The sequence below is a fragment of the Dipodomys merriami genome, unplaced genomic scaffold (assembly GCF_024711535.1).
Source record: "Dipodomys merriami isolate MVZ:Mamm:240054 unplaced genomic scaffold, mDipMer1.0.p SCAF_13, whole genome shotgun sequence".
NCBI classification, from domain to species: Eukaryota; Metazoa; Chordata; class Mammalia; order Rodentia; family Heteromyidae; genus Dipodomys; species Dipodomys merriami.
The window spans coordinates 41836934-41864880 of record NW_027202604.1 but is presented as its reverse complement, the minus strand read 5'-3'; the positions used below and the strand labels follow the sequence as shown (position 1 = coordinate 41864880).

General features: G+C 57.1%; 1 protein-coding gene and 1 long non-coding RNA gene across 10 annotated transcripts in view; one reads left to right on the top strand and one right to left on the bottom strand.

Moving 5' to 3' along the window:
• The first annotated feature begins 611 nt into the window (after positions 1 to 611).
• LOC138824873 (uncharacterized) lies at positions 612 to 5399 on the top strand. The gene is made up of 3 exons (XR_011371206.1): positions 612 to 1311; positions 2259 to 2344; positions 4986 to 5399. It is a non-coding gene; the product is annotated as an uncharacterized lncRNA (long non-coding RNA).
• Positions 5400 to 7438: 2039 nt separating this feature from the next.
• LOC138824872 (kelch repeat and BTB domain-containing protein 12) overlaps positions 7439 to 27947 on the bottom strand; it is a 42515-nt gene continuing 22006 nt past the window's right edge. For 2 of the 9 annotated variants that reach the window (XM_070019287.1, XM_070019288.1), the window contains exons 5-6: positions 18061 to 18258; positions 7439 to 8334 (exon numbers count right to left, since the gene is read on the bottom strand). In XM_070019287.1, the coding sequence (XP_069875388.1) occupies positions 8156 to 8334; positions 18061 to 18258 (377 nt within the window). In that variant the 3' untranslated portion in view covers positions 7439 to 8155. The other 7 variants (XR_011371203.1, XM_070019289.1, XR_011371204.1 and 4 more) reach the window with 7 other exon arrangements.

Here is a 27947-nt window from a genome sequence, read left to right as displayed (position 1 = left end):
TGCTGCGTGGGACTGGGTGGCACTTTGCCTTTGGGGTGCAGCTCACAGTGAAGCTGTGACCCAGTAATCCCACGTCCAGTCTTCTGCACACCTACACACAAATGCTTGAAGTGTCTTTTATTCCCCATTGTTCCACTCTGGAGATGACCTGATTATCCTTCAGCTGGTGAGTGAGTAAGGCCTTCATCAAACAGCAGACTTACCCAGCCCTGAGACAGGATGGAACTTGGGTGCGTGGCATACTTGGTTAGCCATCGAAGCAGAGCCCCAGAGAGGGGCCGGGAGCCCTGTGCAGGTCATAGAGCGTATGTACAACGTATAGGGAAAACAAGGCGGACAGCAAACGCACTGTGAGGGGCGTGTCACACTTCACCCGTGCTCTTCAGAGCAGCGGTTCTGCATAAGCTCAGACATGGAGGACAGCGTTGACGGCAGGGGCGTGGAAGACAGTGTCACTCCAGAGATGTCAGAGAAGGAAGGGAAACTACAGAAAACCCCAGTGAACATTCTGAAACAGCAACCATTCACTCGGTTCAGTGGTGGAGTTGAACTGGCCGAGAAAAGAAACCTCAGATCTGCACAGAGGCTGTGAGTAGAGAGTAACACAGACACCACTAAGCTCACACATGCTCGGGAGAGGAGAAATGGAATGTGATGAAAGTCATGAGTAGACACACCAAGAGCCTCAAGAGTATCAAGTAGGACGTTTACAAAGACATTCACATCCAGAGCACTAGCACAAAAAAGAAAAGGTTGAAAGACAAAAACCAAAAGAAGTGGGCTGGGAAGGTGGCTCAGTGGTAGAGCGCTTGCCTTGCATGTTCCATTCTTCAGCACCACATAAGCAGAAAAAGCCAAAAGTGGCGCTGTGGCTCAAGTGGTAGAGCACTAGCCTTGAGCTGAAGAGCTGAGGGACAGCACCCAGGCCCAGAGTTCAGACCCCACGACCAGACCACCCCCCCAAAAAAAAAAGTTAAAAGTAGTTGGACAAAAATGAGATGCCCCAGTGAAATGGGCAGATGGGCGACCTCTCACCACAAATGCTGGGGATGGGCACGTTTTATCACTGAAGCTAGGCGCCCCTGGCCCACGCCTGTCACCTAGCTCTCAGGAGGCTGAGATCTGAGGATCACGGTTCAAAGCCAGGCCGGGCAGGAAAGTCTGTGAGAGTATCTCCAATAAACCACCAGAAAACCAGATGTGGCACTGTGGCTCAAGTGGTAGAGCGCTAGCCTTGAGCTGAAGAGCTGAGGGACAACGCCCAGGCCCAGAGTTCAAGTCCCACAACCAACAACAACAAAAAAAATCACGGTGAGCCCTGCCTATTGTACAATTAGTATGTGCTAATAAGAACTGAAGACAAACAATAGAGGTACTAAATGAGAAATACTAGCAATCTTACATGTAGGGTTGCATCCCTAGCACAAACAAAAATAATTAAAGGAAGCTAGTTTTCAAAGATGGGGAAAATCCAGTCCCAAACAAAATGTGGAGACAGACCCTCCTTGCAGCAAATGCAGAAAAAGCAAGAGGGGTCAGGGAGTCATTTGGAGAGACGGCGTAGGCTGAAAGAAGTTATATAATTATAAAAGAGTTTAATGGATAGTGTTTCTTTTTCTCTTTTTCTTTTTTTGCCAGTTCTGGGGCTTGAACTCAGTCTGGGCACTGCTTCTTTGTGCTTAAGGCTAGTGCTTAAGGCTAGTGCTCTACCACTTAAGCCACAGTGCCACTTCTGGCTTTCTTGAGTAGTTATTGGAGATAAAAGTTTCACGGGGACTTTTTTTCCAGGGCTATCTTTGAACCACCATCCTGAGATCTCAGCTTCCTGAGTAGCTAGGATTACAGGTGTGAGCCACTGGTACCCAGCTCGCCTCTTAATTTTTTTTTTTTTGTCGGTCATGGGGCTTGAACTCTGGGCCTGGGTGCTGTCCTTCAGCTCTTCAGCTCAAGGCGAGCGCTCTACCACTTGAGCTACAGCACCACTTCCGGTTTTCTGGTGTTTTATTGGAGATAGGAGTCTCACAGTCTCTCCTGCCCGGGCTGGCTTTGAACCGCGATCCTCAGATCTCAGCCTCCTGAGTAGCTAGGATTACAGGCGTGAGCCACCGGCGCCCGGCTCGCCTCTTAATTTTAAAACTGTAAAACACTAGTTTTTTGCAGCCTGTACTGTACAGTAATGTGTTTGAAACATAAAACACTGTGTTTGCAGTTTCCTGTAGCCTGTGCCATAACGAAATGTTTTGTATGTTTGAAAGCAGAAAGCAGTCCTGGGAACTGAGCTGGGAATGACGCGGTTGGGAGCAGATCCTGGGAACCAATGAAGAGAAAGGAAATGAAGACAAGGGTAATAAACTGAAGACATATATGTGTTCTTGTTCTCTGATTACATTAGAGTTTTTGAAGACAGGCAGCGATGTGCAGTTCTCCAGCAGGTGGACGGCAGGTACCAGCTGCCACATGTACAGCCCACAAGCAACTCAAGAAAATAACTCGGAATGAGAAAACTACTACAAATATTTCACTGTTTGCTGTTAGGATGCGCTGGTCCACAAGGCCGGCCCGGTGGAGGTGTGGCAGGTGCTCAGGTCAGAGCTCCAGACTGGAGGAGGGGTGGAGGCTGTCAGAGGCAGCCCGGGACTCATGCTGCGCTGTCCGCACACAGCTGGTTCTCTTCTGCGTCTCTGCCTTGTGACACATCAGGCCCACCAGGATATTGATACCACACTGGATGGGCCAGAAGCCAGAATTGTGTGGACCTGTCTCAGTATATAGTAGCCAACCTTGGGTATTCTGTTACAGCAACACAAAAACTTACAGCAACATGAAAGAGTTAATATTAGAAAAGAGTTGAGGTGGCTCAGTGGCTGAGTGCTGGCCTCGCACGCCTGAGGCCCTGGGCTCGATTCCTCAGCACCACATAAGCAAAAAGAGGAAAGCCGGAAGTGGCGCTGTGGCTCAAGTGGTAGAGCGCTAGCCTTGAGCTGAAGAGCTGAGGGACAGCGCCCAGGCCCAGAGTTCAGAAAGCAATACGGAGTGAGTTAAGAACAAATGGAAACGAGATATTTAGGGAAGAAAAGTATGATAGCAGACATAAAATGCAAGTACATCAGTGGTGGTGTTCGAGTGGACTAAATCCAAGCAAAAGGCAGAGGGCAAGCCCCTGGGCAGCCAGGCCGCAGGCCTGCGAGGAGTCACAGCCCTGTGCCTGTGTGGACAGGACATGCCCTCGTTCAGGCCAAAGCTTGGGGGTCTAAGTCTTGAGAGCTCCAGGTCTAGCCCTGTCTTGAGAAGGTCCTGGCCCCAGCTGGCCACTCTGCCCACAGCCTGCCCAGTCCAGGCGCACTCTGCAGACCTTCCTCAATCTAGGACTTCCCAGACTGCATTTGTGTTTGACCTTCACTTCCTGCATCTCCATGAACTTGCTAAGTACGTTTAGCTGGTGTGTTTGTCTCTGGCTTTGTCTCTGACTACGTTATTTCAGAAGGGTTTCAGTGGCAACCCGGCTCCGCTCGTCAGAATGAAGATAAAGTATGAAAGTACCAGTCACAAGAACCAAGCGGCACGATTGGTGTCTCCAAGGCCAAGCTGTGTGGCCATTTTGCTCCCGCTGGGCAGTGCAGAGACCTGCTAGAGGGGAGACGCCAAGATTGAATGGGGGGAAGGAAATGGCTCTCCACAGGAGTCTGGGCTCTTCCCCGGCCGCCACCTTGTGCTGGCAGGCCCGGAGGGCACACATGGCGGGGGGGGGGGCACTCTGGCCCCTTGGCTGGCCTCTGAGCCCCGCTGCCCTTCCTGATTTGGGCTATCTGATCAGCATCCAGACCCTTCTCCAGCACAAAGCCGGCCGGAGGCCATCTGCGGGTGCGGCTTCCTCCCGCCCCAGAGGTGTCAGCTTGGCGTGTCACAGCAGGCGGAGCACAGGCCAGAGCCACGCGGGCCACTGCAGGCCCCCTGGGTGCTGGTGACAGGCTCATCACCAGGCCAAGGCCCAGGACAGCCGAGTGTGCTACCCAAAGACGGCGGCTTCAGAGAGCATGCTGGGGACCCGAGGGAGGATGGCAGCACTCACTCTGACATTGTAGCAGCCAGCAGCAGGCCCGGCTAGGCAGTCATGGCTTGGGTTACCTGGGCTCTCCCCAGCTTGGCTCCCCAAGGCCAAGGGCCATCACCCGATCCAGGGGCCGGGCACGGACCTCCTGCCCGCCGTCGGACTTCCTGGCCGCCTTTCTGCGGCAGGGATGCCTCCGGCCGGGAGACTGTGTGTGCTGGGGCAGTGGCCCCTCTCTGTAACCCAGAACAAGTGGGGGGCAGCTGTGAGGGGTGCCCACCCGACCCAGCCAGGTCTGAGGGCACGCCTGCACCCCTCTCCTGGGTGACCTGGGACGGCCTGGCCAGGCCCAGCCCTCCCCTGGGGGCTCCCTTGCTGACGGGAGCCTGGGCCTGGCCCCAGCCTCTGCCCGGCAAAGGCCTCGTCCTTGAAGCCCTGTCGCTGGGGCTCGGGAGCCGCTTTGGTGAGGCCTCAGGACCTTCCCCCCTCTGATGCCTGAGGACAGGTCGCCGAGCCCCTCGCTGCCCCCCGGGCTCACCCCTGGACGGGGGACCCATCTCCTCCAGGCACTGGGCCTTTGCTCAAAGGAAGCACTTCAAATTGCAATATGAAAACCAAAGTGCAAGCCGTCCTCCATTAGTCAACTTTATTAGGTGTCTGCAGCCTCAGCCTGACTGTGGTCCTGGGGGGGGAGGGCACAGCGCGGCCATACGGGAGAAGCAACGGAACTGCTGGAGTCCCGTGGGTGGGCGGGGAGGAGGAGGGCCGCAGGCCCTCAGCTGCAAGTATGAGAGTCGGACAAGGAGCACCGGGCTTGAAACGCGCTCGAGCGAGGCTGGCAGCCAGAGGTGGGGCTGGGGCCTGATGGCACAGCTGCCCCACCAGGGCTCACCCCAGCTCCTGCAACGTCCCTCTGACCCGACCTCTTGGGTTGCAGGTTGGAGGAAAGACTGGCGGCCTCTGGGGGAGACATTTGGAAACAGAGCCTACTTTCCCTTGACGCCAGGGCTCCCTGAGCTCCGGCCCCTTCCCATCTCCGCCGGCAGCAGTGCCACCGCACGGGGTCCAGCGGCTCCACACACCAGTCCACGTGGGGGAGAGGTGACCTTGCTTAGTCACATGACTGGCTGACAGGTGAGCCACCGTGAGAGCCTCTGTGGGAGTCTGTGCAGCCAGGTGTGCGTGGACGGGCAGGTGTGCATGGACGGGCAGGTGTGCGTGAATGGGCAGTGTGCGTGGACGGGCAGGTGTGCCTGGACGGGCAGGTGTGCCTGGACGGACAGGTGTGCCTGGACGGACAGGTGTGCCTGGACGAGCAGGTGTGCGTGGATGGGCAGGTGTGCGTGGGACGGGCAGGTGTGCGCGGGACAGGCAGGTGTGCATGGCATGGGCAGGTGTGCGTGGCACGGGCAGGTGTGCCTGGATGGGCAGGAGTGCGTAGGATGGGCAGGTGTGCATGGCACGGGCAGGTGTGCGTGGACGGGCAGATGTGCGCGGGACAGGCAGGTGTGCGTGGACGGGCAGGTGTGCCTGGACGGACAGGTGTGCCTGGACGAGCAGGTGTGCGTGGATGGGCAGGTGTGCGTGGGACGGGCAGGTGTGCGTGGGACGGGCAGGTGTGCGTGGACGGGCAGGTGTGCGTGGGACGGGCAGGTGTGCATGGATGGGCAGGTGTGCGTGGATGGGCAGGTGTGCGTGGGACGGGCAGGTGTGCCTGGACGGGCAGGTGTGCGTGGACGGGCAGGTGTGCGTGGGACGGGCAGGTGTGCATGGATGGGCAGGTGTGCCTGGACGGGCAGGTGTGCACGGGATGGGCAGGTGTGCCTGGACGGGCAGGTGTGCATGGACGGGCAGGTGTGCATGTCACAGGCAGGTGAGTGTGGGACGGGCAGGTAAGTGTGGGACGGGCAGGTGTGCGTGGGATGGGCAGGTGAGTGTGGCATGGGCAGGTGTGCGTGGACGGGCAGGTGTGCGTGTCACGGGCAGGTGTGCGCGGGACGGGCAGGTGTGCGTGTCACGGGCAGGTATGCGTGTCACGGGCAGGTGTGCATGTCACGGGCAGGTATGCGTGTCACGGGCAGGTGTGCATGTCACGGGCAGGTATGCGTGTCACGGGCAGGTGAGTGTGGGATGGGCAGGTGTGCGTGTCACGGGCAGGTGTGCGTGTCACGGGCAGGTGTGCGTGGGATGGGCAGGTGAGCGTGTCACGGGCAGGTGTGCGTGTCACGGGCAGGTGTGCATGTCACAGGCAGGTGTGCGTGTCACGGGCAGGTGTGCATGTCACGGGCAGGTATGCGTGTCACAGGCAGGTGAGTGTGGGATGGGCAGGTGTGCGTGTCACGGGCAGGTGTGCGTGTCACGGGCAGGTGTGCGTGGGATGGGCAGGTGAGCGTGTCACGGGCAGGTGTGCGTGTCACGGGCAGGTGTGCGTGTCACGGGCAGGTGTGCGTGGGACGGGCAGGTGAGCGTGGCACGGGCAGGTGTGCGTGTCACGGGCAGGTGAGCGTGTCATGGGCAGGTGAGCGTGTCACGGGCAGGTGTGTGTGTCACGGGCAGGTGTGCGTGTCACGGGCAGGTGTGCCTGGACGGACAAGGTGTGCCTGGACGAGCAGGTGTGCGTGGACGGGCAGGTGTGCGTGGACGGGCAGCTGTGCGTGGCGTAGCGGGCGAGCGTGGTGCCCCCTTGGCCGGGGCCAGCGAGGCTCCCACGCGGGGCAGTGGGTGCTCAGCTTGGGCTGGTCAGGGGAGGTGCGTGGTGCCCACCCTAGCTGTGCGTGGCGGTCGGGAGGTAGCTCTGCCTTGCAGAGAGCTGGCCGTTGCCCCACTGGTGCTGAGGGAGCAGCCTCATGGCAGGCCCTGGGGCTTAGATGCCCGCTCTGGCCACCCGGGTGCACGGGGACAGCCCCAGAGGACAGACGTGGCCCCAGGGCGCCTGTGGGTGACTATGCTGGGCTCCGGGTCCCCGCGCGGTGGGGAAGTGGGGTGGGCTGCCGGGCCGTCCCCTGCCGGCCTCGGGGCCACGGCCAGCACAGGGCGCCACAGGGGAGCTGTCCATCTGCGCAGGGCCAGCCCTCTGGGAAGCCTGGAAAGCTGCTCAGCCCCCAAACGCCTCTGGTGCTTGAGAGTAAGCGGGAGGCGCGGTGCTATCGGGTGCCCACTGGGCCGACGGCGGGGCGGGGCTGTGTCCCTGCCCGCTGCAGCGCTGGGCGTGAGGGGCGGCTGAGCGCGGGCAGGGGCGGCGGTGCTCCCCCTCCCCCCCTCCCCCCTCGCCCCTCGCCCCCTCCCCCCTCGCCCCTCTCCCCCTCCCCCTCCCCCTCACCCCCTCCCCCCTCCCCCCTCGCCCCCTCCCCCCTCACCTGCACCCCCCCCCCCGTGCCGGCTCCACCCCTGGCGATGTCCGGCCTGCCCCAAGCTGCAGAAGGGTAGAACCTGGTAAGTCGCAGAGTCTCAGAAGCCACTCTGGGCTGGACGCAGACTCGGCTGCTCATGGCGGTCTGGTGGCACAGACCGCGTTTCCAGTGTGGCTGTGTGGCCGCTGCCAGGCCGGGAGCTCACAGCATGTGCAGCCCGGGCCAGAGCACACAGAAGGAGCTTTTGGCACCGTCCGCAGGCCCTGCCCGCTAGGGCCTTTGTGCTTCAGGTGCTGGCCATTTAGCAGCTGTGTTCCTGGGTCCCAGGTAGTAGTGCCCAGCAGGCTGTGTGTGCATGTTCCTGCCCCAGGGCCTTTGCCTGGAGTCTCCCATGGCCTCCCCATGGATGGAACCCTCAGCCACTTCACGCGGAGAGGACCCCTCTGGGAGCGCAGGTCCTCCCTTGGGACGCTGGTCCTCGGCCATCCCTCCCGTCTACCCGTACGCTCCTCCCCACCTCATCCAGCGCCCTCGCTCCCGGGGCCGCCACACACCGCTGCTCCATGCTTGCAGGCTTGCCCGCCCCCGCCCCTCCGGCAGCCGTCCTCAGTGCTCACCGCCCTCCACCAGGTCCGAGGGGGGGGGGATGAGGTCCTGGGGGGGGGATGAGGTCCCGGGGGGGGATGAGGTCCCGGGGGTTCATCCTGGCCACCAGGCAGACATCGTAGCCCCCCCCCCGCCCCTCCGGCAGCCGTCCTCAGTGCTCACCGCCCTCCACCAGGTCCGAGGGGGGGGGGATGAGGTCCCGGGGGTTCATCCTGGCCACCAGGCAGACATCGTAGCTGTCGTGCATGAGGGCGTTGGCCGCCACGACGGTCCACTGGTTCTCCCAAGGGTCCAGCTCCAGGATTTCTTTGGAGATAACCTCGTGGCGGTCTGAAAGGCAGTGCAGTCACAAGACACAGCCGCATCTCTAAACCACCCTGGTGTGGAGCTGAGGCGGTGCAGAGCCCCTGACTCGGCCGCCTCTGCCCCGGCACCACGCACCACCGGCAAAGACACCTGAATGGAGATACAGTTCCTGACACTCGAGAAACCTTGAAAAGCCACACTGCAGGTCCCATTAAAAGACTGCTCCAGGACTGGCACCCTCGTCTCCAGCCAGGCCGGAGTCCTGGCCCTGTGTGACTTGCCCCCGCGTGTTTCGGATGGAGAGGGGTGCGGAGACTCTGGGTAGCTGGGCGACATCCTGACGGTTTAGCAAAGGACGGAGGAGGGGTTCAGGACAGGGCAGGGCCCACGCCCAGCCCGGGACCTGGAGGAGGACAGTGCAGGGCCCAGCACCTGGCCCGGGACCTGGAGGAGGACAGCTGTCTGGATGCAGACAGAGTGCCTGGCGGGGTGCAGCGCCTGGCGGGGTGCAGCGCCTGGCGGGGTGCAGCGTCTGGCGGGGTGCAGCGCCTGGCGGGGTGCAGCGCCTGGCGGGGTGCAGCGTCTGGCGGGGTGCAGCGTCTGGCGGGGTGGGCAGTGCCTGGCGGGGTGCAGTGTCTGGCGGGGTGGGCAGTGTCTGGCGGGGTGCAGCGCCTGGCGGGGTGCAGCGCCTGGCGGGGTGCAGCACCTGGCGGGGTGCAGCGCCTTGGCGGGGTGGGCAGGGCCTGGCGGGGTGCAGGGTCTGGCGGGGTGCAGCGCCTGGCGGGGTGCAGTGCCTTGGCGGGGTGCAGGGCCTGGCGGGGTGCAGCGCCTGGCGGGGTGCAGGGTCTGGCGGGGTGGGCAGCGCCTGGCGGGGTGCAGCGCCTGGCGGGGTGCAGCGTCTGGCGGGGTGCAGCGCCTGGCGGGGTGCAGGGTCTGGCGGGGTGGGCAGTGTCTGGCGGGGTGCAGCGTCTGGCGGGGTGCAGCGTCTGGCGGGGTGCAGGGTCTGGCGGGGTGCAGTGCCTGGCGGGGTGCAGGGTCTGGCGGGGTGCAGTGTCTGGCGGGGTGCAGGGCCTGGCGGGGTGCAGTGCCTGGCGGGGTGCAGCGTCTGGCGGGGTGCAGCGCCTGGTGGGGTGCAGCGCCTTGGCGGGGTGGGCAGGGCCTGGCGGGGTGCAGGGTCTGGCGGGGTGCAGCGCCTGGCGGGGTGCAGCGTCTGGCGGGGTGCAGCGTCTGGCGGGGTGCAGGGTCTGGCGGGGTGCAGTGTCTGGCGGGGTGCAGGGCCTGGCGGGGTGCAGTGCCTGGCTGGGTGCAGGGTCTGGTGGGGTGCAGCGTCTGGCGGGTGCAGCGCCTGGCGGGGTGCAGCGTCTGGCGGGGTGCAGCGCCTGGCGGGGTGCAGTGTCTGGCGGGGTGGGCAGTGTCTGGCGGGGTGCAGCGCCTGGCGGGGTGCAGCGCCTGGCGGGGTGCAGTGCCTGGCGGGGTGCAGGGTCTGGCGGGGTGCAGCGTCTGGCGGGGTGCAGCGTCTGGCGGGGTGCAGCGCCTGGCGGGGTGCAGCGCCTGGCGGGGTGCAGTGCTTGGGGTGGGCAGCGCCCGGCGGGGTGCAGTGCCTGGCGGGGTGCAGCGCCTGGCGGGGTGCAGCGCCTGGTGGGGTGCAGCGCCCGGCGGGGTGCAGTGTCTGGCGGGGTGCAGTGCCTGGCGGGGTGCAGCGCCTGGTGGGGTGCAGCGCCCGGCGGGGTGCAGTGTCTGGTGGGGTGCATTGCCTGGCGGGGTGGGCAGTGTCTGGCGGGGTGCAGTGTCTGGCGGGGTGCAGTGCCCGGCGGGGTGCAGTGCCTGGCGGGGTGCAGCGCCTGGCGGGGTGCAGGGTCTGGCGGGGTGCAGCGCCTGGCGGGGTGCAGCGCCTGGCGGGGTGCAGTGCTTGGGGTGGGCAGCGCCCGGCGGGGTGCAGTGTCTGGCGGGGTGCAGTGTCTGGCGGGGTGCAGTGTCTGGCGGGGTGCAGCGCCTGGCGGGGTGCAGTGTCTGGCGGGGTGGGCAGTGCCTGGCGGGGTGCAGCGCCTGGCGGGGTGCAGTGTCTGGCGGGGTGCAGCGCCTGGCGGGGTGCAGTGTCTGGCGGGGTGCAGTGCCTGGCGGGGTGCAGCGCCTGGCGGGGTGCAGTGTCTGGCGGGGTGCAGTGTCTGGCGGGGTGCAGTGCCTGGCGGGGTGCAGGGCCTGGCGGGGTGCAGCGCCTGGCGGGGTGCAGCGCCTGGCGGGGTGCAGTGCCTGGCGGGGTGCAGCGCCTGGTGGGGTGCAGTGTCTGGCGGGGTGCAGCGCCCGGCGGGGTGCAGTGTCTGGCGGGGTGCAGTGTCTGGCGGGGTGCAGGGCCTGGCGGGGTGCAGCGTCTGGCGGGGTGCAGTGCCTGGCGGGGTGCAGCGCCTGGCGGGGTGCAGCGTCTGGCGGGGTGCAGTGTCTGGCGGGGTGCAGTGCCTGGCGGGGTGCAGTGCCTGGCGGGGTGCAGCGTCTGGCGGGGTGCAGTGTCTGGCGGGGTGCAGTGCCTGGCGGGGTGCAGCGCCTGGCGGGGTGCAGTGTCTGGCGGGGTGGGCAGTGTCTGGCGGGGTGCAGCGCCTGGCGGGGTGCAGCGCCTGGCGGGGTGCAGTGCCTGGCGGGGTGCAGTGCCTGGCGGGGTGCAGCGCCTGGCGGGGTGCAGTGTCTGGCGGGGTGGGCAGTGTCTGGCGGGGTGCAGCGCCTGGCGGGGTGCAGCGCCTGGCGGGGTGCAGCGCCTGGCGGGGTGCAGCGCCCGGCGGGGTGCAGTGTCTGGCGGGGTGCAGCGCCCAGTGGGGTGGGCACCTCCACGCACTCTGTATTTCTGTGCTGGGGAGCGGGGGTGGCACGCCATGGGGACCATGGACAAACCAGGGGCAGGGAGGAGAAGCAGGCGCCTTTCTCCAAAATCAGGTTTCTGCCTATAGACGTCTTTAAAAGGTAAGATACTGCGCTTCATCTTTGTAAGATAATAAAATTGTGATTTTTCCAAAATATTTTCATGTTAGAAAACTGAAACATAACCCTAAACTCCTATGCAATGATTTTTATAACAGTGTTAACTTTAGACTAAAACATTTTCTAGTAACAATAACAATTTTCTCAGCAAAAGATCCCTTCTATAGCTCAGAAACTTGGCCTCTGCAAAATGAGACCCTTTCGCACAATAGCGTGATAATGGTTGACAATTAGTTGAGCATATTAAATGACTACTGGCGAGGGGCCCTTCCTGTGGCTCAGGTGGCTCACGCCTGTCATCCCAGCTACTCAGCAGGCTGAGATCTGAGACCCTGGTTCAAAGCCAGCCAGGGCAGGAAACTCTGTGAGACTTTCATTTCCAATGAACCAGTAAGAAGCCAGAAGTAGAGTTGTAGTTTAAGTGGTAGATGCTATCCTTGAGCAAAAAGGCTCAGGGCCATGCCCAGGCCCCGAGTTCAAGTCCTAGGACTGGTCCAAAGAGAATGAAAAGGAAGTACAGATTCAAAACATGGAAGACCTGGAACGCTAGCCTACTGCATTTTGTGGCCAGCAGGTGGCAGCAGTACAAGAGTTATTTAAACCAAAATGTGTACGTAGAGGCTTCAGTTCCCAATGTGTTCATTTGCAATAGGGTTTCTGAAGTAGGGCTTTGCCCCCGGCCCCACCCCAGCCCCAGCTTCTTCCACTCATTCCCCTTCCAAGCTTTCAGTCTGTCCACGCTCACGGAGAGCCAGCCAGTGCCGTGTGCCTGAGCCCCCCTGGTCCCGCGGGGCGGGCGGTGGGGGGTGGGGGGGCTGGCTGGAGTCTCCAGGGACCCAGGCTCCTTTCAAGTCTGTTTTTCACCCTCCATCCCCATTTCCAGGCTGTTTCCAATTACTTATCCCACCCTGGAGGACACGTGTGGCCTGCAGCGGAGCGCTCAACCGAAGGCGGTAAAGGCGTCTGCGCAGAGGCCGCCCAGCGGCAGCCTGGCCCTGTGGTGGAAGCAGGGACGTCAGGGGTGACTGCGCGCCTCGGCGCCTCTTTCCCCGCGTCTGTGAGACGGGCCTGGGCGCCACGCCGGCCCAGGGGAGGCCGGTCCCACCGGCCCAGGCCCACCAGCTCCCATCCGCTCGGCCGGCCTGGGTGGAGAAGGCCATCTGCACTGGCATGCACGGATGTTTCCTGAGCAGTGTCTCGGCGCAGGTTTGGTGGCAGTGCTGTTATGTTACACAGGGGTTTTCCTCAGGGGTCCTGGAACCAGCGCCCCTGGATTCGTCTGTGGCAGAAGGGAGTCTGAGCCCCCAGCTTCACTCCGCGCACTCCGCCCACTTGCGGTGGGGGTCCCGCGGTCCCTTCCTAGCCCCCTCTGCCCCGCCGCAGGGATGGGGCCGTGTAGCTTCTGCCGGGCGCGGGCTCCTCTGCAGGACGGGCTCCTCTGCCGGGCGCGGGCTCCTCCGCCGGGCGCGGGCTCCTCCGCCGGGCGCGGGCTCCTCTGCAGGACGGGCTCCTCTGCCGGGCGCGGGCTCCTCTGCAGGACGGGCTCCTCTGCAGGACGGGCTCCTCTGCAGGACGGGCTCCTCCGCCGGGCGCGGGCTCCTCTGCAGGACGGGCTCCTCTGCAGGACGGGCTCCTCTGCCGGGCGCGGGCTCCTCTGCAGGACGGGCTCCTCTGCCGGGCGCGGGCTCCTCTGCAGGACGGGCTCCTCTGCCGGGCGCGGGCTCCTCTGCAGGGCGCGGGCTCCTCTGCCGGGCGCGGGCTCCTCTGCAGGGCGCGGGCTCCTCTGCAGGACGGGCTCCTCTGCAGGACGGGCTCCTCCGCCGGGCGCGGGCTCCTCTGCAGGACGGGCTCCTCTGCAGGACGGGCTCCTCTGCCGGGCGCGGGCTCCTCCGCCGGGCGCGGGCTCCTCCGCCGGGCGCGGGCTCCTCTGCCAGGCGCTCCTCTGCTGCAGTCCACCCAGCTCCGCCTCAGCTCCTCACTTCCAGTGAGGAGGGCAGGGCCCGGTGGCCACGCGGACTTGCTCCGTGTCACCGTGTCACGGTGACAGAGCGCCTGGAGACGAAGCTTCTTGGAGCTTGCGGGTTCTGCGGTTCCAGCCCCCGTTGGTTGGTTCCTTCGCTTTGGGGGCTCCATCCCGGGCTGGCCCTTTGCCTGCCAGGCCGCGGGGCGGCAGCAGGGCAGAGCTGCTCACCACCTGGCCGCGGGAGAGGCTGGGTTCCCTTGGAAGACACCCCGGGACCTCACTCCCCCTCCCCACAAGGCCCCGCCTCTAACAGCCAACCGCCTCCCAAGGGCACTGGGCGGGGCTCTGGAGCGCAGTCCTGACTCAGTGGCACAGGACACACAGGAGGCCCGGCCCCGGGGACTGGGTGCCGAGTCTGCTGGGCCTGCTCCTTTTGCTGTGAAGTTCTTCTTCATGCTCTGGTCTGGGCTGCTCTTTTGATGGTGGAAAACATTTTCAGAGTAAGATTTTGCTTTGGCCCAGGATAACGATCCTCACGTGAATGCTTCCCTCGTATCTGGGGTGCCAGGAGCCCCCAGATTTCTACTGGCTGCGGTGGAATCTTGCAAACTTCTTGCCCAGGCTGGCCTAGAACCTCAACCCTCCTCGGGCGCTCCCCTGTCGCTAGGATCACACTGCCGCTCTTCGCTGTTAGGATTTCTCATATTCAGTTCTTCTGAACTTGGCTGGCCACGGCCCCGTTAGCCACGAAGAGTGGATGTGGGCTGGGCTGGCGGAAGTGCTGCTGAATGGTGGCCAGGGCTGCCGATGAAAGTGGCGGGGGCTTGAACACAGAGAGGTCTGTGTGCAGACTCCGGGGGGAGCCTCGTGTCTGCAGCCAAGGCCAGCTGGCCCACCAGTGTGGGGCTGGGTGTCCAGCAGGCCCTGCGCCCCCGGCTGGCCCGCGGAGGGCACACGGGCCAGTGCACTGCCAGGCTGCGGTGCTGTGGGAGAGAGCTAGGGGACAGAACAAAACCTGGAGCCTGGGGGAAGATGCAGCGGATGGAGCAGGTGGGGGCTGATGCTCTTCCTGAGTTGGTGCCGGTGCTGGGGGGGCCTGGGCGGGAAGCTCTGTGCTCAGTCCACTGCGGGATGGCCAGGATGCCCACGGTCCACGTCCTGGCTTGCCCTGGTCACAGGACTCTTGCTGGGTTCTCAGAGTGGGAGTAACAAGCTCCTGCCGCTAGGCGTCCTCAGCCCCTGCTCTTCTCTCTTGAGAGGCCCAGGACTTGGCCTGAGCTGTTTCTGCCTCTTCCAGGCAAATACCGGCCTCCTGTGGACAGCTTGGCTGAATCCTCACTGTGGCAGCCCACAGCCAGGGAGCAGAGGGAGGGGCGCGACCCCCTTTGAAAAACAGCATTACTGACGTATAATGTATACATCACGTTTCCTTTTAAAGCCTATATAATCCAGCAGCTTTCAGCAAAGAGTCACAAAGATGTGAGGCCCCCGTGTCCACCTAATTTACAAATATTATCATCACCCCTCAATAAATGCTGCAGCAGGAACACGTGACACTTTCCCGCTTTTCCTGCTCCCCGCCCTCCCCGGTCCACCGCGTGTCCCTGCGTTTGCCGTGTGTGGACACTTCATGCCAGCAGGAAGCTGAGCCGTCACCCTCAGATCGTCTCCCACGGCTTGTTCACACGGCGGAAAGTCCTTCCTTTTTCTCACCCACGAACCTCCCACCGTGTGCGCGTGGCTGAGGTGAGAAGCTGCTGAGAACATGCACGGGAGACAGAACGCACGTGCACCAGTGCGCGGGCCGGCGCCGCTTTCTGAGGAAGCGCCAGGAAGGGGCGGGTTCCCCACTTGGTTGACACTTCCTGCTCTCCGGCTGGGCTTCGCGTCGCTCCCCCAGGGTAGGAAGGACTCTCTCACAGAGGTTTTGACTGTTTCCTGAGCAGCTGACTACGTTGAGCACTTGGCCATTTCTTTGTGTGCATTGGGAAAATGTATGTTCAGGTCTCTCTCTTTTTCTTCTGCCAGCCCTGGGGCTTGAACTCAGGAACAGCTCCCAGGCCTTGTTTTTGTTTTTGTTTTGTTGGTCTTGGGGCTTGAACTCTGGGCCTGGGCTCTGTCCCTGAGCTTCTTTTTGCTCAATGCTAGCCCTCTACCACTTCAGTCACAACAGCACTTCTGGCTTTCTCTGAGGAGTTTATTGGAGATAAGAGTCTCATGGACTTTCCTGATAGTCTGGCTTTGAACAGCGATCCTCAGATCTCAGCCTCTTGAATAGCTAGGGTTACAGGTGTGAGCCATTGGCTATTTTTTATTTTTGGTTTGTTAGTTTTTAGAGTAAATTTATTTAGCATATTCTATGTATTTTATTCTTTTTGATGATACTCTAGATTGTCTTTTTAATTTCATTTTGGATTGTTCATTATAAGAATATGAAAATACTTTTCTTTTTTTGGTATATGAGTCTTATGTTCTACAACCTTGATGAATTTGTTATTACTTATTACTTTCCAACCTGAATACCTTGTAATTTCTTTTTCTTTTTTAATTGCCATGAATAGAACTTGAGAACAATGCTGAAGTGACAAAAGTATATAATCTGTCTTGTTCCTAAGACTTCAGGGTGGATCTTTCAGTCTTTCATCACTAAGCCTGATGTTAGCTGTAGATCTCACAGATACCCTCTGTCAGGTTCAGAAAGCCATCCTCTATTTCTTTTGTGCTGAGCATTTATATTATGAAGAGGTGATGGATTGTGTCAAGTCCTTTCTTTGCATCTATTAATATGACTGTTGGATTTTGTCCTTTTCTTTGTTAATATAATGTGTGGCATTGATTTAATTTTCAGTGGACAAGTCGACCTTGCATTTTTGGGATAAATCCTGATTTGTCTTGATGTATGAATTTCTTGTGTGCTGTTGGATTATTTGCTGGTATTTGAGGGAAGACTTTGCATCTATATTCTCAAAGGTATTTATCTTTCTTTTCTTCAATATCTCAGGCTGACCCTGGTCTCATAGAGTAAGTTGAGAGGTGATCCCTCATCTGTATTTCATAGGAATCTGTAAAAGCTTGACACCATGAGCTCTGACCATTTTGGAATACAACACTGGGTTCCTCAGCCTGTTGGAGAGCAAAGACTGAGGCCAAGTCCTCGGCTCCCTCAAGAACTGTGAAGGGTCGAGAACTGAGCCACAGTCTCGTGAGTGCTGAGGAAAGATGGAGGCTCCGTGTCAGAGGTGAGGCTGAAGACGCAGCAGTGGCACCCCGGATCTCCGTCCCTGCTCTCACGGGGAGACCCGAGGAGTGCCGACTGTACGGGGCGTTGTATGGCCAGGGTTGTAGGACTGGGAAGGTGCCCTGAGCCAGGAGACCCGCGTCTTTCCCGACAGGCCCTTTGCTTTTAGAGGGAAGTTCCACAGCTTCTAGGGTGTCTGCTTTACAAAGGTGCTTTAGAAGATGATCCACACCAGAGGCAGCCAGTGTCCCAGCTCACAAGACACATGAGCTCCACCGACAGCCACCAAGAGCTGTCTCTACCAGACAGACAGACCTGCTAATATCCTTAATACTCCCCTGTAATTCCTCTATTAATGTATTATACCTGTACATTTAAAATTAGTTTGTATTTACTGGTTACACACCTACACAATTTAAGGACGAATAAGTTTACAAGTTTTCTTTTAAAGAGAATTATCCCTTATTTGTGTATTTTCTCTCCACTCTGGCTGATTCTCCTGGCACTGATTTGTATATCTATGTTCTTTTTTCAAAGGCCTCCTCTTATTCAAATGTTGGACCTCCTGGGCTTGATTTTTCTTTCACTTTTCATCTTTTTTTTTTGGTCAGTCATGAGGCTTGAACTCTGGGCCTGGGCGCTGTCCCTCAGCTCTTCAGCTCAAGGTGAGAGCTCTACCACTTGAGCCACAGCGCCACTTCCAGTTTTCTGGTGGTTAATTGGAGATAAGATAAGAGTCTCATGGACTTTCCTACCTGGACTGGCTTTGAACCATATCCTCAGACCTCAGGCTCCTGAGTAGCTAGGATGACAGGTGTGATCTACTGGTGCCTGGCTAAGAATAGATTTTTAAGATTGGTAAATATTCGTAATTGCTGAGGCTGGATGATGGGTAGTTAACACTTTTACTATTTTACTACTATGTGCTTGAAAAGTTCCTGTAATTAAAAAAAAAAAAAAAGCTTTGCTTTTTCATTCTGTCTGTTCTTAGAGAGCTTTCCCAAAAGGATTTTTTAAAACTGTCTTAATAAAGGCTGGGAATGTGGCTCAATGGTAGAGTGCTGGCCTAGCATGCATAAAGCCCCGGGTTTGATTCCTCAGTACCACATATACGGAAAAAGCCAGAAGTGGTGCTGAGGCTCAAGTGGTAGAGCACTAGCCTTGAGAAAGGCAGCTCAGGGACAGCGCCCAGGCCGTGAGTTCAAGCCCCAGATCTGGCAAAGTAAAGAAAGAAAGAAAAGAAAAAGAAGAAAGAAAGAGTGTGGAATGGACTGATAAAGAGAAGCAGGCCTCAGTGCTTCTGGTTCTGCCACGGGTGCCTGTGCTTGTCCCTTTAGAGTCTCTCCTCACTCCTGCTACTTCTCTAGTTTCTCTTCTCCATATTCAATTGCTATGGGTCTGTGGGCCAGAAGCATCAGAAACTCAAACCCACTGAGTGCGTAGGATGGCTCTGCGTGGTTCAGTTGCCCAAAGTCACTGGGCTCTAACAGTGATGCCCTGCTAATCAGGCCGGCTAAGTTGGCTAAGGGAAGTCAAGATCAATGCCAGAGAGGTCACAAGCCATTTAAGACTGGCCCAGTACCTGCTCCATGGAAGCCCCCGCAGACATAGAGCTTCCCCTCCACTGCTCCCGCGTTGGTGGAGTTGGTTCGGAGGGAGAGGAGGGGAGTTGGCATGGAGGGGCCCTCTCGCCAGAAGTCCCCGTCGGGGTTGTAGATCTCCACCACCTCAAGGCACTTTCGAACCTGGCCCCGGTCACGGCCCAGGCAGCCAATTCCACCTAGGGAGAAGCAAGCAAGGAAGTGAGGTCATTAGGAGGTACCGACACCACTCCTTGTGGCCTAGCTGTGACTGTAGTTTTGTGGGCCTTGACTTTGCGCTTTCTCATCTACTTATAAGATAATTTCATGCCTTCTATGTGGTCCACAGCCAAGTTCAGTGCCATTGTTCACAATGCTTTCTGTGTTTATGCATGAGACTGATTCCACGTAGATTCTACAATATCCAATGTTGGTTGTGGGGCTTGAAACTCAAGGCTTGGGCGCTGTCCCTGAGCCTCTTTGTACTCAAAGCTAGTGCTCTACCACTTGAGCCACAGCACCACTTCCTGTTTTGAGTGGTTTAATGGAGATAGGAGTCTCACAGACTTCTTCCTGCTCAGGTTGGCTTCGAACCACGATCCTCAGATCTCAGCCTCCTGAGGAGCTAGGATGACAGGCGGGAGCCACCAGCGCCTGGCTACGAGTGTCCTTTTCACAAGAAGAACATCAGGTTTGGATGGGAGGGTTATCTGTCTGGGGCATCTGCATCACCTGGTCTATGGGGCTGATCTTTCCCATCCTGATTCAGTGTAGGCCAGTCTCGCCTTTCTTTAGTTGTGTGAACATTTCCCAGTTAGGAAAGGGTGTTTTTTTTGGTACATCTCAGGTTTGTAGTCCCAGGAGAGCCCTAAACTCAAGTGCCTAGTACATTCTTCATGTTGGATGATGCAGCTCATTCAACCCACAGTCATTAACGGCCTCTACAGGCAAGGTAATGTGCCAAGTGAGACTGAGTTTGAAAATATCTTCCAGGCCTTTATCCTGTGCTCCAAAAGTGAATGAGGCAAAGGCCATGTATTCAAATAAGCAGAATAAAAAGCATTTTAAGAAATGCAACTATGATCCAGAATGATTCTTTGATTCTAGCAAAGGTAACAAGTAACAGAAATCACACTCACAGATTTACAACTTTAAGCATAACCCTTCAGGCCCTCCTGAGTCACTGCGTCAGGCTTTGCATAGCAGGCCTTCATGCCAGTACCCATGCCACGTCAATGCCTGGGCGGCAAGGTCCCACTGAAAGGTCCGTACAGCACCTGCGTGGCGCGCCCAGCTCTCTCACGTAGAAGGCCCCGGAAAGCACGGCACAGGGGAGGCTCAGGGCCCGCACTGGCGGTGTGCTCAGAGCTAGGCCATACTTGGATGCCAAGTTTCGCCACGTACCACTCACTGGGACTCAACTGTGCAGTGCTCTTGCCACTCCTCCTCTCCCCTCCCCCTGCCTCTCCACTCCTCCTCTCCCCTCCCCCTGCCTCTCCACTCCTCCTCTCCCCTCCCCCTGCCTCTCCACTCCTCCTCTCCCCTCCCCCTGCCTCTCCACTCCTCCTCTCCCCTCCCCCTGCCGCTCCACACCTCCTCTCCCCTCCCCCTGCCTCTCCACTCCTCCTCTCCCCTCCCCCTACCTCTCCCCTCCCCCTGCCGCTCTACACCTCCTCTCCCCTCCCCCTGCCTCTCCACTCCTCCTCTCCCCTCCCCCTACCTCTCCACTCCCCCTACCTCTCCCCTCCCCCTGCCGCTCCACACCTCCTCTCCCCTCCCCCTGCCTCTCCACTCCTCCTCTCCACTCCTCCTCTCCCCTCCCCCTACCTCTCCACTCCTCCTCTCCCCTCCCCCCTGCCTCTCCACTCCTCCTCTCCCCTCCCCCTACTCTCCACTCCTCCTCTCCCCTCCCCCTGCCTCTCCACTCCTCCTCTCCCCTCCCCCTGCCTCTCCACTCCTCCTCTCCCCTCCCCCTGCCTCTCCACTCCTCCTCTCCCCTCTCTCTGCCTCTCCACTCCTCCTCTCCCCTCCCCCTGCCTCTCCACTCCTCCTCTCCCCTCCCCCTACCTCTCTACTCCTCCTCTCCCCTCCCCCTGCCTCTCCACTCCTCCTCTCCCCTCCCCCTGCCTCTCCCCTCCTCCTCTCCCCTCCCCCTGCCTCTCCCCTCCTCCTCTCCCCTCCCTCTGCCTCTCCACTCCTCCTCTCCCCTCCCCCTGCCTCTCCACTCCTCCTCTCCCCTCCCCCTGCCTCTCCCCTCCTCCTCTCCCCTCCCCCTGCCTCTCCCCTCCTCCTCTCCCCTCCCCCTGCCTCTCCCCTCCTCCTCTCCCCTCCCTCTGCCTCTCCACTCCTCCTCTCCCCTCCCCCTGCCTCTCCACTCCTCCTCTCCCCTCCCTCTGCCTCTCCACTCCTCCTCTCCCCTCCCCCTGCCTCTCCACTCCTCCTCTCCCCTCCCCCTGCCTCTCCACTCCTCCTCTCCCCTCCCCCTGCCTCTCCACTCCTCCTCTCCCCTCCCCCTGCCTCTCCACTCCTCCTCTCCCCTCCCCCTGCCTCTCCACTCCTCCTCTCCCCTCCCCCTGCCTCTCCACTCCTCCTCTCCCCTCCCTCTGCCTCTCCACTCCTCCTCTCCCCTCCCCCTGCCTCTCCACTCCTCCTCCCCCTGCCTCTCCACCGGATGGCACTGGGTGGGCAGTGTTCCCATTGTCTCCTTTATGCGTTCAACTCCAGCACCAGCCCTGTGCCTGGCACACAGTGTGCATGGCATGAATGAATGAGGAATTCAACTTCGTCTGCTTTTCCCGCCCACCTAAGTGTGCACACGGTAAGCTCATCAAGCACCAAGGCCACCTTTTACAGCCCCGCAGATCACAGGGCCTGCACACAGCACCCAGTGAGCCTGGGGTGGGGGGTGGGGGGGAGGCTGTCGTGACAGCTTGTTCTTAACAAGGCTGAGGCTTACACCAGGAATCAAAGAGGACCTTGGAGGACAGTCATTTTTCCTTGCTGCTGATGGAGTCTGGCCTGTTTTCTAAGTGAGAATCCAGGGACTGAGGCTCCAAACTTGGATGCTCATAGCTGCTCCTTCTCTTATCTCTTATCCACCTGGATAAATAATCCATTGCAATGCCATATCTGCGTTGCTGGGTCTCAAGGTGACACCCTGGCCTCAGCTACTGGCATGGCCTGCTGTCATGTCTACTTTCAACACGGCACGGTGGTCATCACAGGCCCTGGAATCTCCTACTTAGGGGCAAGAGGCTGCCAAGAGGAGGGTTTGTCCGTGGTGCAGAGCTGAACACCCACAAGGTAGGATGAACTTAGCTGTCTCTTTCTGGACAATCCAGAAGAGGTGCTACAGGACTGGTTTGTATCACAGTCACTTCAGAACCAGTGAGTTAAACGCAGTCCCTGGGAGTCAGGCCCAGGCACGTTCAGCATCGGCACCCTGAATCCGAGGCCGAGGTTTCAGAAGCACCGAAGAAGAGCTGCCCGGCAAAGTGCCTAGAAAACAACGGCTCTAGTCTTGTGAAGAAAGAGAATGCTTGTCATTTCCATTCCTCTGTTAGCAAGTGTCTTTAATTATGACGTTCAGCACTTACTGGACAGCGTCAGCCTTCAGCCGCGTGCCCTTTCTCCTTGACTGGCAGACCGCTCACAGGCTCGGCTTCCTGGGGCTCTCCCGTGTCCCGGTGTTGGAGCCTGGATTCTGCCTCTCTCTCGCTCAGGTGCCATCCCACCTCCAGTACACGCCATTACCAGCAGAATTAATGAGCTTAAACTGACGGTGAATCTTGATTAGACAAATAATCAAAGGCACGGTCTTTATTAATAAGTCAGTACTGGCACCACAAGTAAAACCTTTTGATGAGAGAAATCCTAGGGTAGGATCTGCACATCTTCAGAATTTCAATGAGATATCGCCCTATCTTTATATGCCAGCAGAGTATCAGAGCACGGCTCTCCTTTATTCAAAAACAGGCAAATGAGTACAAGTTACCTTTATAAGTCACACCCAAAAGGACCTCAGATGCAAAATATATACCTGCGTATTTTTTGTGTGGGGGTAGGAAATCCTAGGCCAATGTCCCCTTCCTCTTGTTCATTTCTGTGCTGATAAGACTTCCTGTTCTGGTGTTTGGCTGATGGATCCTTGCCTTCTGAGTGTGGGACTCAGCCTCTCTTCCCAGAGGGCGGGGAGCTGGCTGCCGGAATGAGTGTGGGAACGGGATGCTGGCCCCTGTGCCCTGCAGGTGGCAGGCTTACTCTACTCTGCTCTGGGCTTGATCCAAACAGGAGGGAGATTTTGTGATGGTTCTGACAAGCTCCCAACCTTCACAACTGCAAAGCCAACCTTGGGCAGTGGGGCTGTGGGGGCTCTCGATGCATGACAAAGCACCTGGACTTCTGGAGACTGACCCTAGCTCGGGCGCCCGTGTCACCACTTGCTGACTCCATGAGGCCGGCCGGCCGAATTCTTCTACGCCTCCAAAGGTCTCAACTGCAAGGATAAAAACTGTTTCATAAAGTCTCAGGGTGAAAGACTGGAGCATCAGCAGAGGAGAGGGGAGAGGGACTCTGAAGCATCGCCGTGGGAGTTTTCTTTTATAGTCTCATGAACTGAGTGGCCACCATGCAGTTGGTACTTAAGTGGTAACACTTTTCTGTTTCTAAGTAAGCAGACCAGAGTTTACTGAAGCTGCTGGAATCTAGTTACTGTAATGATTTGCTGTGTATAGAGTTTGTAGATGACTTTCTGGAGGTTGGATAGAGAAGCAGAAGGCAGGGGGTCCTTCGGCCAGCCTCAGGCAGAGGAACCTGCTTCCTGGCCCACGCAGTCTCGTGACACAGGAGCTGTAGGCTTCTTCGTGAGCCACGCTTCCCACGTGCTCGTTCTCTGCTGACACAGGGCCTGGTGACGGGGCTCCTCCTCACTCTAGTTATCAGCTCTGTGAGTTCTCTCCCATGACCATTCTGGAGCCATAGCCTAGAAACCACGGCGCCTCACCTCCTGACGGCCAGGGCGGGGGCTGAGGGAAGTCCTTACCTGCCTTTTACCAGACCGGGGGTGACGCCAGGCGACTCGGCTAACCGTACGTCTGGGATCCACAGAACTGGGCAGCCGTCACTACACACCAGCCACTGTCTTCCCTGCTAACACTTCACTGTCCTTTGTTGTATTCCCTAAGAATATCAAATGTTCTGCATTTGCTTGCTACCACAGACTACTGTGAAAATCAAAATAACTGAAAGCAAACACCTTGCTCCGTGGAGCAGCACTTAATTTGGAAAGAAAAAACATGTATTTGAATTGTCTTTTTCTGTTCAAGTAGAAATGTAGACAGCTAATAGAAAGTTCTGGAGCTAAGCACGTAAGCCACAGCTGCAGAGTGTTGTCCTGTTCTATCTCCAACGACTCCCCCCACGCCCGGCTTTCTGCCTCAGCCCAGCACTGGCCAGCGGTTTCCACTCACACCAGGCCCCTCTCCCTTGTCTCCCCGTGCTGTTGCCAGCTTGTCCGGCAGAGGTCTCTGCACGAAGGCGAGTGTGGGAGCCCTGATCTAACAGGTCAGAGGCAAGGCCTTGGGTGAATGTCTCAACTCAAGCTACCCAGTTCTGTAGACTTGGCCCTGCCTGACTCCTGTGCCCCTCGCCTTCCCTGTGTCTTATTGTAGGCCGTCACAATGCAAGTTCCCCCATGGCCAATCTCCCTCTCCCTTTCTCTCTAACTTGACCCATGCTGCATTCCTGTCAAACTCCTGTTTCTTCACGGCTCGGCTGGCTACATCTCTCAAAAAAATCCTTCCTGTGTCCACACAAGATGAGCCATTTTCTCCTTGGGCTTCCATGGTCCTCTGACCAGAAATCAAATGTTTCCATAAATACATATTGCTATCCACCCACCTACCTACCTACTTAATTCAGACCCACCTCTCGTTTGTGCGCCTCTCCCCGTGAAGTCAGAGTAGCGTTTCACCCGTCTGTGCCCCCAGCACCCTCGACACTCAGCACCGTCACATCACAAGCAACTGAACATGTGGCTGGACCAGCTCTTCTCAGATGACCTCATCCCAACTCTCCGGCTCTCTTACATCTATTAGGTCAAAACTGAGCAATGAGTACTTTTGTAGAAGTGGCAGATCCTGCGTCCAAGTAACTCTTATAGAATGCTTGGCAGTATGTAAGTCTGGTATATTCATTTTGTGTCTAAAAAAAGAAAGGATTTACAGAAAGTGTCATTTGTGCTGGGGGCTGGGGGCTCTTACCTGTCATCCTAGCTACTTAGGAGGCTGAGATCTGAGGATCACAGTTCAAAGCCAGCCCAGGCAGGAAAGTCTATGAGACTCTTATCTCCAATTAACAACCAGAAAACCAGAAGTGGCACTGTGTCTCAAGTGGTAGAGCGCTCGCCTTGAGCTGAAGAGCTGAGGGACAGCGCCTAGACCCAGAGTTCAAGCCTCACGACTGACCAAAAAAAAAAAGAAAAAAAAAGTGTCATTTGTGCTCATTTCTGTATTGATCCAAGAAATGATAGATGAAAAGTGGTAAAAAAATTGATTTCATGTATAAATTAGGATCAACAAATTGAAGACTATATGTTCTACTTAAAATGACATTTCTTTGGATGATTGATGTTTTTCTTTTTTTGAAGAATGGGTTTGAACTCAGGGCCTCAAACTTGCTAGGCCCTCTAGTGCTGATCATGTCCTCAAGATTAGTATTTTCCTTTTATAAGAAAATGTTTCCTTTTTAAAAGCATGACTTTTTTGTTTCAACTTCTAAGATACAATGTTATTCTGTCAGTGAATTGAAGGTTACAGTTGATTATATTCTTAAAGATTGAGGAGTGACAACATGAACAGTACCTATAATGCATACAGATGCACATGAAGTATTACCCATACCCAGGACTGTCTTTCTTTGGAAGAGTTGCTGTTGGCACAGCTTTTAGCAAGTTCTTGTCTGTTTCAGTCAAGCTGTTGTGGCAGGTCAGGGGGTGGCGTGGGCACTGACTGAAAGGCCCACACCCAGAGCATCAGGGCTGAGCAGGGCTCCAGAGAGCACGGCCAGCGGTGCTCCACCGTCAGCACATCCCACTGGGAAAGCTGCCGAGCATGCTGACTGCAGAGTCAAAAGCATTTGATGCTTCTAGTTAGTTGGTTTTAAGCAACCTAAAATTTTATATGCCTACTATGTGTTTGTACCAGGTGTGACGGAATAACAAGTTTCAAGTTTTAGTTTTTGTCCCTGAGACACTTGGAGCCTTCTGGGAAAGCTTATCAACTACAACAGCATGGAAAACAGCACGGGAGTTATACCCAGGTTTGGAGATGCAGAATAAGATCCTGACGCACCACACAGCGAGACATGCAATGTGGGCCCTCTGTCGGTGAGGAACACAGCTACAACCAGGCTGCAGTCGGGGAGCCAGAGGTAACTTCGGTCTTTCAGAGTATTCATTTCTGGGTACCCCACTGAGACTTCCAGAAGATGAAGGGTTAACATACTTTGTATCTTAGCTAGGAGTAGCTTGTGGAGCTGCACAGCCAAACACGGTTCAAAGCCTCTTCAGCTACTGAATCTGAGCCTGGAAAACTCTAGTAGACAGAACATGGCAGATAGCTCGCTCTGGAACCTTGTCAATACCAGGGTACCTTGACCACTTCTTGGAATACTGGGGTATGCATGCTGTTTAGAAGAAATGCTGTATGGCCGTGGTAATGCCTTGTCTAAGAGCTAGCCTGGGAACTGTTTACGTATCACAGGTTTGGTTAGAATCCTAGGCACACCACCTTTGAGCAGGGGCTCCCTCTGGTGCTCCCTCACAATGTCTGCATCCCAAAGTTCAGTCCTGCGAACATTCATCCCACAATCACCTAGGTGTTCCCTACAACTTCCATTCTAGGCCTCACTTCAGACCTACTGACTCAGGTTGTCAAGGGTGAGGCTGGGAATGTGCCATTTTAATATGCAACGCAGGCAATTCCAGAGACATCTAAGTTATAAAAAATGGCTTCAGGAGGAAGAGGCAATATCCCTTCACAGTGAAAGCTGGCCCTCTCACCTCTGGAATAATTCACCGTTAAAGTGATCTCTGCAGTGCATTTACTGTAATAACATTTTATGTAACGTTCCCTTCACTCCTCTTTGATGGCATTCAAGCCGAGTCAGCTCAGACAAGGCTGTAATGTTTGCAGCAAAGTAAGGAGGCACAGAATGGGTTCCTGGAGGAACAACTTTAAAGGTTGAGACATTAGCTGTGTAGGAAGACTTAATATTAGCTGTCTCCCTTGACAGGAAAATGTAAAGCTCCTTCTTAAAAAAAATTCAACACAATGGGCTGGGATGTAGCTCAGTGGCAAGGCGCTTGCCTAGCAAGTGCAATGTCCTGGGTTCGATCCCCAGTACCAAAAAAGAAAAGACAAAAAAAAAAATTCAACACAAGACCTGTAGGGCTAATTTTTTTGGTGGTCTTTTATGCGATAGTGGGATGGAACTGGCTACACAGGTGAGAACATTCAATTCAGCTAATGAATATTTACCAAGCATCTTCTACAGAAAGCTAGGCCCCAGGCCGGCTCTGAGGACAGACGCAGAGATGAAGAAGACAAGGTGTCTTCCTCCTGACGGTCTGAGGGACAGGGACAGGTGAGAGGGAGCTGGCTGGGGAACTGCACCCCCTCGGTGAGGGCCTGACGCGTGTGGCTGGCAGAGGCGGCAGACGGTGTGTGCGGAGGGGCTGCCGCCACCGCTGGGTTGGAGAGAAGGAGCAGGAGGTGCAGGGCTGTGAAGCAGTGGGGGCCGGTGTGCACAAGGGCCTCTGGAGCTCACCTTCTTCCTTAATTTTGCCTGCCCCATCAAGCTGAAGCCACTTGTGAACACATCTGACTTTTAAAAACACTTGATGAAAAGTCACAGCACATTCATGAACACACATTTTAGAAGCATAATTTATCAAGAAACATAACTAACAGTATGAGTTGTAAAATACTTGGACGTTTATCTTGCTCACAATGATTTTTTTCCAGAGAGAACCCCCTATGCCATCGTTAACCAGCATTTCATAACACAGCACTTCAACAAGGACCCATGACTAGGCTGAAAAGAAGTGGAGCACTGGTGTCCCATCTTTCTCAAAACTTTACTAATAAAACTCAAGCATTTTATTCACTTTTTGATGCATGAAAATGAAAATTAAAACAAACATAGGACATACATTTTCTACTGCGTAGGCTATATTATCTTAAGTTTTCTGAACTGCCTCTGGGAGGTGATTAAGATGTTTTAGATTAAAGCAGCCTAATTATCTCTTTTTTTTTCTTTTTTGGGTCCGGTCGTGGGGCCTGAACTCTGGGCCTGGGCGCTGTCCCTCAGCTCTTCAGCTCAAGGTGAGTGCTCTTGAGCCACAGCGCCACTTCCGGCTTTTTGCTTATGTGGTGCTGATGAATTGAACCCAGGGCCTCAGGCATGCAAAGCAAGCACTCTACCACTGAGCCACCTTCCCAGCCCCGCTATTTTTGATTTTTTTTTTGGGGGGGGGGTCCGGTCGTGGGGCCTGAACTCTGGGCCTGGGCTCTATCCCTCAGCACTTCAGCTCAAGGCTAGCGCTCTACCACTTGAGCCACAGTGCCACTTCCGGCTTTTTTCTTTTTGCTTATGTGGTGCTAAGGAATTGAACCCAGGGCCTCAGGCATGCAAGGCAAGCGCTCTACCACTGAGCCACCTTCCCAGCCCTACCTATCTCTTAAAGCCAGTTTTCACCAACCAATGACAAAGGTATCTTAAAAGGCATGGCTCACTCCTGTGATCCTAGCTGCTCAAGAGGCTGAGATCTGAAGGATTATAGTTTGAAGCCAGCTGGGGCAGAAAACTCCATGAGACTCCTCCAAAATAA